General features: G+C 48.9%; 2 protein-coding genes across 2 annotated transcripts in view; both read right to left on the bottom strand.

Moving 5' to 3' along the window:
* Positions 1–6,584: 6,584 nt before the first annotated feature.
* LOC135207361 (trichohyalin-like) lies at positions 6,585–7,715 on the bottom strand. The gene has a single exon (XM_064239089.1). The coding sequence runs from the start codon at positions 7,713–7,715 to the stop codon at positions 6,585–6,587; it is 1,131 nt and encodes a 376-aa protein (XP_064095159.1).
* Positions 7,716–8,005: 290 nt separating this feature from the next.
* The window catches only part of LOC135207360 (uncharacterized), a 2,370-nt gene continuing 50 nt past the window's right edge, over positions 8,006–10,325 (bottom strand). Inside the window, exon 1 of the mRNA XM_064239088.1 lies at positions 8,006–10,325. This exon is cut by the window's right edge and continues 50 nt beyond it. Coding sequence (XP_064095158.1) covers positions 8,006–10,325 — 2,320 coding nt within the window.

Below are 10,325 nucleotides of genomic sequence, written 5' to 3'. Positions count from 1 at the left end.
ATCTCATGATTCCAGTCCAAGTCTCGCTTTCATCCATTCCGATTTTCCTCGTCGGGCCAGAGAGCAACCAGCAGCCCCCCAACTGCTGGCCGTTCCCTATTCTTCAGCTTCTGATCCAGTCCAAGTCTCGCTTTTCGTCCATTTGATTTAATGTCAGGCCAGAGAACAAACAGCAGACACCCCACAAACTGCTGGCCGTTCCCCGTTCTTCAGCTTCTCATGATCCAGACCAAGTCTCGTGTTTCGTCCATTCAATGTCCTGTCAGGCCAGAGAACAACCAGCAGCCCCCTAACTGCTGGCCATTCCCTATTCTTCAGCTTCTCCTGATGCATTCCAAGTCTCGCTTTTTGTCCATTTGATTTCCTGTCGGGCCAGAGAACAACCAGCAGCCCCCCAACTGCTGGCTGTTCCCCATTCTTCAGCTTCTGATCCAGTCCAAGTCTCGCTTTTCTTCCATTCGATGTCCTATCGGGCCAGAGAATAACCAGCAGCCCCCCAACTGTTGGCCGTTCCCCTTCTCGCTTTTCTCATTATCAGTCCCAGTCTCAGCTTTTTTCGTCCCTTTCGATTTCCTCAGGCAAAGATAAACAACCCAGCAGCCCCCCCAAATGCTGACCGTTCCCTATCCTTCAGCTTCTCCTGATCCAGTCCAAGTCTCGCTTTTCGTCCTTTCGATGTCCTGTAGGTTCCGAGAACAACCAACAGCCGCCCAACTGCTGGCCGTTCCCTATCCTCCAGCTCCTCCTGATCCAGTGCAAGTCTTGCTTTTCTTCCATTCGAAGTCCTTTAGGGCCAGAGAGCAACCAGCAGCCCCCAACTGCTGGCCGTTCCCCATTCTTAAGCTTCTCCTGATCCCGTCCAAGTCTTGCTTTTCACCTATTCGATGTCCTCTTAGGCCAGAGAACAACCAGCAGCCTCCCAACTGCTGGCCTATTCCCCATTCTTCAGCTTGTAATCCAGTCCAAGTCTTGCATTTTATCCATTCGATTTCCTGTCGGGCCAGAGAACAACCAGCAGACCCCCAACTGCTGGAGGTTCCCCATTCTTCAGCTTCTCATGATCCGGTCCAAGTCTTGCTTTTCGTCCATTCGATTTCCTGTCGGGCCAGAGAACAACCATCAGCCCCCCAGCTGCTGGCCGTTCCCCATTCTTCATTTTCTGATCCAGTCCAAGTCTCGCTTTTCATCCATTTGATTTCCTATAGGGCCAGAGAACAACCAGCAGCCTCCCAACTGCTGGCCGTTCCCTATCCTTCATCTCCTCCTGATCCAGTCCAAGTCTTGCTTTTCGTCCATTCAATGTCCTGTAGGGCCAGAGAACAACCAGCAGCCCCCCAACAGCTGGCCATTCCCCATTCTTCAGCTTCTCATAATCTAGTCCAAGTCTCACTTTTCGTCCATTTGATTTCCTGTCGGGACAGAGAACAACCAGCAGCCCCCCAACTGCTGGCCATTCCCCCAACCATTATTCAGCTTATGAATCCAGTTCCCTAAGTCTCGCTTTTCGTCCTTACGATTTACTGTTCAGGCCAGAGAAAAACACCAACAGCCCCCAACTGATTTTCCACCGGTCCTATCCTTCAAGCTTCTCCTGATCCATTTTCCAAGTCTGCCTTTTAGTTCATTCGATGTTTCAGCCTGTTTTTTTTACCTGCGGCCCCAGAAGAACAACCAAACAAGCCACCCCCAACATGCTGACCGTTCCCACTTAGCCTTCAGGCTTCTCCTGATCCATTCCAAGTCTTGCTTTTTGTCCATTCGATGTCCTGTAGGGCCAGAGAACAACCAGCAGCCCCCCAACTGCTGGCCGTTCCCTATCCTTCATCTCCCCCTGATCCAGTCCAAGTTTTGCTTTTCGTCCATTTGATGTCATGTAGGGCCAGAGAGCAACCAGCAGCCCCCAACTGCTGGCCGTTCCTCATTCTTCAGCTTCTCCTGATCCAGTCCAAGTCTCGCTTTTCACCCATTCGATGTCCTCTTGGGCCAGAGAACAACCAGCAGCCCCCCAACTGTTGGCCGTTCCCCATTCTTCAGCTTCTCATAATCCGGTCCAAGTCTTGCTTTTCGTCCATTCGATTTCCTGTCGGGCCAGAGAACAACCATCAGCCCCCCAGCTGCTGGCCGTTCCCCATTCTTCATTTTCTGATCCAGTCCAAGTCTCGCTTTTCGTCCATTCGATGTCCTGTAGGGCCAGAGAACAACCAGCAGCCCCCCAACAGCTGGCCATTCCCCATTCTTCAGCTTCTCCTGATCCAGTCCAAGTCTCACTTTTCATCCTTTCGATGCCCTGTCAGGCCAGAGAACAACCAGCAGCCCCCCAACAGCTGGCTGTTCCCCATTCTTCAGCTTCTCCTGATCCAGTCCAAGTCTCACTTTTCATCCATTTGATTTCCTGTCGGGCCAGAGAACAACCAGCAGCCCCCCAACTGCTGGCCATTCCCCATTCTTCAGCTTCTGATCCAGTCTAAGTCTCGCTTTTCGTCCTTACGATTTCCTGTCAGGCCAGAGAACAACCAACAGCCCCCCAACTGCTGACCGTTCCCTATCCTTGAGCTTCTCCTGATCCATTTCAAGTCTTGCTTTTCGTCCATTCGATGTCCTGTCGGGCCAGAGAACAACCACCAGCCCCCCAACTGCTGACCGTTCCCTATCCTTCAGCTTCTCCTGATCCATTCCAAGTCTTGCTTTTTGTCCATTCGATGTCCTGTAGGGCCAGAGAACAACCAGCAGCCCCCCAACTGCTGGCCGTTCCCTATCCTTCATCTCCCCCTGATCCAGTCAAAGTCTCGCTTTTCGTCCATTCGATTTCCTGTCGGGCCAGAGAGCAACCAGCAGCCCCCCAACTGCTGGCCATTCCCCATTCTTCAGCTTCTGATCCAGTCTAAGTCTCGCTTTTCGTCCTTACGATTTCCTGTCAGGCCAGAGAACAACCAACAGCCCCCCAACTGCTGACCGTTCCCTATCCTTTAGCTTCTCCTGATCCATTTCAAGTCTTGCTTTTCGTCCATTCGATGTCCTGTCGGGCCAGAGAACAACCAGCAGCCCCCCAACTGCTGACCGTTCCCTATCCTTCAGCTTCTCCTGATCCATTCCAAGTCTTGCTTTTTGTCCATTCGATGTCCTGTAGGGCCAGAGAACAACCAGCAGCCCCCCAACTGCTGGCCGTTCCCTATCCTTCATCTCCCCCTGATCCAGTCAAAGTCTCGCTTTTCGTCCATTCGATTTCCTGTAGGGCCAGAGAGAAACCTTATTCAGCACCCCCAACTGCTGGGCCGTTCCCCCATTTCCTTCAGGCCTTTAGGATCCCCCAGTCCAGCCCTTGCTTTAGTTACATTAGATTTCATGTAGGCCGGGAGGGAACAACCAGCAGCCCCCCCCAACTGCTGGCCTTGTCCCCATATAAGCTTCTTTTCGCTCCCATTTCCCCCCCAAGTATTGATTTTCGTGCCATCGATTTCCTGTTTTTGGGCCAGGGAGAGAACAACCAGCAGCCCCCCAACTGCTGGCCATTCCCCATTCTTTAGCTTCTCGATCCATTCCAAGTCTTGCTTTTCGTCCATTCGATTTCCTGTTGGGCCAGAGAACAACCAGCAGCCCCCCACCTGCTGGCTGTTCCCCATTCTTCAGCTTCTGATCCAGTCCAAAGTACCGCTTTTCGGTTCCGATTCGATTTGCCATGTCGGGCCATGAGAACAACCAGCAGCCCCTGCCCCCCCAACTGCTGGCACCCGATTGCCCCATTCTTCAAGATTATAATCCAGTCCAAGTCGCGCTTTTCATCCTTTCGATTTCCCTGTCGGTCCACCCGGGGCCAGAGAAACAACCAGCAGCCCCAAACCTTGCTCGGACCGTTCCCCACTTCTTGCAAGGCTTCTGATCCAGTCCAAGTCTTGCTTTTCGTCCATTCGATTTCCTGTCGGGCCAGAGAACAACCATCAGCCCCCCAACAGCTGGCCGTTCCCTATTCTTCAGCTTCTCATGATCCAGTCCAAGTCTCAGTTTTCGTCCATTCGATTTCCTGTCGGGCCAGAGAACAACCAGCAGCCCCCCAACTGCTGGCCGTTCCCCATTCTTCAGCTTCTGATCCAGTCCAAGTCTCGCTTTTCGTCCATTCGATTTCCTGTCGGGCCAGAGAACAACCAGCAGCCCCCCAACTGCTGGCCGTTCCCCATTCTTCAGCTTCTGATCCAGTCCAAGTCTTGCTTTTCGTCCATTCGATTTCCTGTCGGGCCAGAGAACAACCATCAGCCCCCCAACTGCTGGCCGTTCCCTATTCTTCAGCTTCTCATGATCCAGTCCAAGTCTCACTTTTCGTCCATTCGATTTCCTGTCGGGCCAGAGAACAACCAGCAGCCCCCCAACTGCTGGCCGTTCCCCATTCTTCAGCTTCTGATCCAGTCCAAGTCTTTCTTTTCGTCCATTCAATTTCCTGTTGGGCCAGAGAACAACCAGCAGCCCCCCAACTGCTGGCCGTTCCCAATTCTTCAGCTTCTCATGATCCAGTCCAAGTCTCGCTTTTCGTCCATTCAATGTCATGTCAGGCTAGAGAACAACCAGCAGCCCCCCAACTGCTGAAAGTTCCCTATCCTTCAGCTTCTCCTGATCCAGTCAAAGTCTCGCTTTTCGTCCATTCAATTTCCTGTTGGGCCAGAGAACAACCAGCAGCCCCCCAACTGCTGGCCGTTCCCTATTCTTCAGCTTCTCATGATCCAGTCCAAGTCTCGCTTTTCGTCCATTCAATGTCATGTCAGGCTAGAGAACAACCAGCAGCCCCCCAACTGCTGAAAGTTCCCTATCCTTCAGCTTCTCCTGATCCAGTCAAAGTCTCGCTTTTCGTCCATTCAATTTCCTGTTGGGCCAGAGAAAAACCAGCCAGCCCAGCCCCCCAACTGCTGGCCGTTTTACCCTCATTTCTTCAGCTTCTCATGGATCCAGTCCAAGCCAAGTCTCGGCTTTTTTGATCCATTTGCATTTCACCTTCGGGCCAGGGACCAAGAAACAGCCAGCAGCCCCCCAACTGCTGGCTGTTCCCCATTCTTCAGCTTCAGATCCAGTCCAAGTCTTGCTCTTCGTCCATTCGATTTTCTGTCGGGTCTGAGAATAACCAGCAGCCTCCCAACTGCTGACCGTTCCCCATTCTTCAGCTTCTCATGATCCAGTCCAAGTCTCGCTTTTCGTCCTTTCGATTTCCTGTCTGGCCAGAGAACAACCAGCAGCCCCCCAACTGCTGAAAGTTCCCCATTCTTCAGCTTCTCCTGATCCGGTCCAAGTCTCGCTTTTCTTCTATTTGATTTCCTGTCGGGGCCAGAGAACAGCCAGCAGCCCCCCAACTGCTGGCCGTTCCCCATTCTTCAGCTTCTGATCCAGCAAGCTCGCTCGTCCATTCGATATTGTCAGGCCAGAGAACAACCAAGCAGCCCCCCAACTGCGGAGTTCCCTATCCTCAGCTTCTCCTGACGTCCAAGTCGCTTTTCGTATTCGAGTCCTACAGCCAGAGAGCAACAGCAGCCCCCACGCTGAACAATTCCCATCCTTCGCTTCTCTTATCCATTCAAGTCTGCTTTTTGTCCATTCGATGTCTATCGGGCCAGAGAACAAACCAGCACCCCCCCATGTGACCGTTCCCTATCCTTCAGCTTATCCTGACAGCAAGTCTGCTTTTCGCCATCGAGCCTATCTGCCAGAGAGAACCAGCAGCCCCCCAACGTGACCGTTCCCTATCCTTCTCTGACCATTCAAGTCGCTTTTCGTCCCTTCGATGTCCTATCAGCCAGAGCAACCAGCAACCCCCCAACTCGACCATTCCCTATCCTTCAGCTTCTCTGACCATTCCCCCCAAGTCTCGCTTTTTTTCGTCCATTCGTCCCTATCGGGCCCAGAGAACCCAGCAGCCCCCAACTGCGAACCCGTTCCTATCCTTCAGCTTCTCCTGAACCAGTCCAATCTTGCTTTTGTCCATTCGATGTCCTATCATGGCCAGAGGAGCAAACAGCAGCCCCCCCCCAAACCTGCCCCCTTTTTTTGGGAAGTTCCCTATCCTCAGACTTTCTTTTGATCCATTCAAGTCTCGCTTTTCGTCCATTTCGATGTCCCATCTGGGCCAGAGAAAACCCAGAAGCCCCCAACTGCGACCGTTCCCTATCCTTTGCTTCTCCTTGAACCAGTCCAAGTCTTGCTTTTCGTCCATTTTTCGAGTCCGATGCCGAGTCCTATCATGCCAGAGCAGCAACCAGCAGCCCCCAACAAATGCTGACCGTTCCACAACACAGCAGTCCCCCAACTGCTGGATGTTCCCTATCCTCCAGCTTCTCCTGATCCATTCCAAGTCTCGCTTTTCGTCCATTCGATGTCCTATCGGGCCAGAGAACAACCAGCAGTCCCCCAACTGCTGACTGTACCTATCCTTCAGCTCCTCCTGATCCCCCAAACTGCTGTCTGTTCCCCATTCTTCATCTTCTCCTGGTCCAAGTCTCGCTTTTCGTCCATTCAGTGTCCTATATGGTTAGAGAGCAACTAGCCATCCCCCAACCGCTGGGTGTTTACAGTCTTTCAGCTTCATAGGTGCAGTTTTTATTCCATTATGTTTATAGTCTGTATTGGTGTATCGTATCTTCCATGAAATTTTGCACCGTTTCTTCATCCACAAGTCCCCTTCTGTAAAGATTATGCAAAAGATTGCATTTCTCAATCCTATTTTCTACCAGTTGCCTGTCTTTTCCTTTATTGCTCTTTTCAAGTTCTTCCAGTTGCATGTCTTTTCCTTTATTGCTCTTTTCAAGTTCTTCAATCTTCTTCTCCAGCTGTACTTCCCTCTCTTTTGTTGCTTTCCAATTTAAATTTTCCTCTACCTGCACTTCCTCTATTACTCGCCTCTCTATACTATGAATGGTCTCCTCTTTCTTTTGATAAAAATCTTCCCTTTCCTTTAGAAACTGTTCTTTCTCTTTAAGAAACTCTGCTTTCATTTCTTTGAAGTCTATCATTTTCTGATAGAGTTCCTGCTCTACTTTCTGCATTCGTTCCTTTTTAGTTTTCCACAGTTGTGCTATTTTTTCTGTTTTTTCATTGAAATCCTGTAATTGGTGCTCTCTTTCTTTGTTTACCCTATCAAATTCTTCCTTTTCCCTATCCAATGCTTCCTTTTCCATATAAAATTCTTCCTTTTCCCTATATAATGCTTCCTTTTCCACATGAAATTCTTCCTTTTCCCTATCTGAAGTTTCCTTTTCCATATTGAAATCCTGTAATTGGTGCTCTCTTTCTTTGTTTTCCCTATCAAATTCTTCCTTTTCCCTATCTAATGCTTCCTTTTCCCTATCTAATACTTCCTTTTTCCTATCTAATGCTTGCTTTTCCATATGAAATTCTTCCTTTTCCATATGAAATTCTTCCTTTTCCCTATCTAATGCTTCCTTTTCCATATGAAATTCTTCCTTTTCCTTATCTAATGCTTCCTTTTCCATATGAAATTCTTCTTTTTCCATTTTGAAATCCTGTAATTGATGCTCTCTTTCTTTGTTTTCCCTATCAAATTCTTCCAACACCCGATCAAATTCTTCCTTTTCCCTATCTAATGCTTCTTTTTCCATATGAAATTCTTCCTTTTCCCTATCTACTGCTTCCTTTTTCATATGAAATTCTTCCTTTTCCCTATCTACTGCTTCCTTTTTCATATGAAATTCTTCCTTTTCCCTATCTACTGCTTCCTTTTTCATATGAAATTCTTCCTTTTCCCTATAGAAAGTTGCAAATTCTTCCTTTTCCCTATCTAACTTTTCCCTATCTAATACTTCCCTTTTTCCTATCTAATATTCTTTTAAAGAAAATTTTTTTCCCTTTCCGTATCTAATGCTGCTTTTCCTATCTAATGCTTTTTTTCCATATGAAAATTCTTTCCTTTCCCTATCTAATGCTTCTTTTTCCATATGAAATTCTTCCTTTTCCCTATCTACTGCTTCCTTTTTCATATGAAATTCTTCCTTTTCCCTATCTACTGCTTCCTTTTTCATATGAAATTCTTCCTTTTCCCTATAGAAAGTTGCCATCTCTCTTTGGAAGGCATCCTTGCCCTCATCAAATATTTCTTTTTCTCTGTAGAAGGCTTCTCTTTCTGAAGCAAAGGCTTCTTTCTCCCTAATTTGAGCCAGTCTCTCCATATTAAGGGCCTCCCTATCATTATGGAGTTCTTGTTCATCCCCACTGATGGCTGCTCCCTCGACATGGAAGGCATCCCTTTGTTTCGTAATGAATAGCTCTTTTTGAACAATTGGGGCAGCCTGGGGAGTGAGACAGAGGTCTTCTGGAACAATTGAGGCGGCCTGGGGAGTGAGACAGAGGTCTTCTGGAACAACTGAGGCGGCAGTGAGACAGAGGTCTTCTGGACATGAGCGGCCTGGGCGAGTGAGAGCAGAGGTAATTCTGGAACAATTGAGGCGGCCTGGGGAGTGAGACAGAGGTCTTCTGGAACAATTGAGGCGGCCTGGGGAGTGAGACAGAGGTCTTCTGGAACAATTGAGGCGGCCTGGGGAGTGAGACAGAGGTCTTCTGGAACAATTGAGGCGGCCTGGGGAGTGAGACAGAGGTCTTCTGAGATGAATATGAAGTCCTCTGAAGAGATAATTGTTTTGGATGTTCCCAGGACTTCCTTTGGAATACTGGAGGTTTCTTGTTTGGTAGTTAGGACCTCCTCATGAGTGGAATCAAGGAGGACTTCTTCCTCCTGGGGAGCTGCTGATAGGATGTTGCACTCCAGGATATTGTCATCCTCAGCAGCAAGTTTTGATTGGCACATGCACTCGAGAATGTTATTCATTGTGGTATGAATATCTTTTCCTCGTGCTCTGTTAAGGACATGGATGTGAGTATCAAGATGTGCTTTCATGGCCATGTCTTCCCTCATGCATCCCAGGAGCCTCTTTTGGTTTCGAAGGTCGGCAACCATTTTCGCTGCATCTGACCTGTCTTTTTCCTCCTGGATAGGTGCCGGTACGATGGTGTTTTGCAGAATACTGACGTCCTCAGTGGCAGGTTGTGATTGGCACATGCGTTGGCACATGCATTCAAGAATCTTATCCAACTGAGTTTGGACATCCTTTCCTCGCGCTCTGTTGAGGACATGGATGTGAACATCAATATGTGCTTTATTGGCCATGTCTTCTTTGCTGAACCCCAGGATCTTCTTTTGTTTTCGTAGCTTGGCAACCATTTTCACCACAGCTGCTGCGTCGTCGTTTTCCTCTGTTCTCTGCAGTTTCAAGAGGTGATCAATCACTTCACTCAAACTCTGCATACCCCTGTCCTTTGACCCCTGAACCTCTTGTAAGTCTTTGTCATGGAAGCATTCTGTGATGTCAGTTGCCTTATCTGTTTCTCCAGAGCTCCTCAATTGCCTTGGGTCTTCGGTCGCCAGCATTTCTACGTGACCTCCCAGACGTGGAGTTTTCGACTCCTTCCTAAAGCACAGTTGCTCCTTAAGTCTTCCTAACTCAATTACAATTTCCTTTCCGAAGGAACTTTGGCAGAGCGATGCACTGGTCTCTAGCTTTTCCTTAGAGGCCTCTTTCGTGCGTCTCTTTGAATGCTCGAGTTCCGCAATTATCTGTTGTTTATAAGCCTCTATTTCCTTACACAGGTCTGTTCCTGAGTGCCTCTCTTCTCTAAGTCTCTCTTCCTGACCCTCCATCTCCAGTTTTGCGCTCCTCTCCTCGAATTTGTTTGCCAGGTCTTCTAATCGTCTCTCCACCTCCAAGATTCGTTTTTCCTTCTGGCAATTGTCCTCCTGAAGTCTGTCTATCTTGAAATTAGCCGCAGCCAATTCCTCTCTCAAATGTTTCACTTCCTCTGTTTTCTTTTGTTCGTTCACGAGCTCGCGTTCCAACACTACCAGCTTCTCATTAGCTGTCGCGAGCCAGTTCTCTCGTCGGGAAACTTCCCCGTTGAGCTCGATAATTTGTTCGACTTGTTCTTCGATCTGGTGGGCCCTTGCGTTCGCCAGACCAAACAATTCGTTTACTTGCAGCTTGTGCATTCGAAGTCCCGCTAACTCGTGGCTCATCTCGAAGATCAAGTCGCGGAGAAGTCCCAGTCCAGCATCACATTTCGGGCTACTGCCTCCTTCCTTCAGTCGTTCGGCGCAGCCTTCCCCCCGAATGGCGGCCATTTTGTCTTTCCCTTTTGAATCCGCGCCGTCACCTACTAATATTTCTTTGACGAGATTAACAAGTGATTCGATCTCACTGTTCCGTTGAGCCATCGCCGCCATTTGAGTCTGGACCATTTCCTTTAGTTGGTTGTTTTCGTATTCCAGACCTTCAATTTTATCCTTG

The sequence above is a fragment of the Macrobrachium nipponense genome, chromosome 32, assembly GCF_015104395.2.
Source record: "Macrobrachium nipponense isolate FS-2020 chromosome 32, ASM1510439v2, whole genome shotgun sequence".
Lineage (NCBI taxonomy): Eukaryota > Metazoa > Arthropoda > Malacostraca > Decapoda > Palaemonidae > Macrobrachium > Macrobrachium nipponense.
The sequence above is the reverse complement of the archived record's forward strand: the minus strand, read 5'-3'. Positions and strand labels throughout refer to the sequence as shown.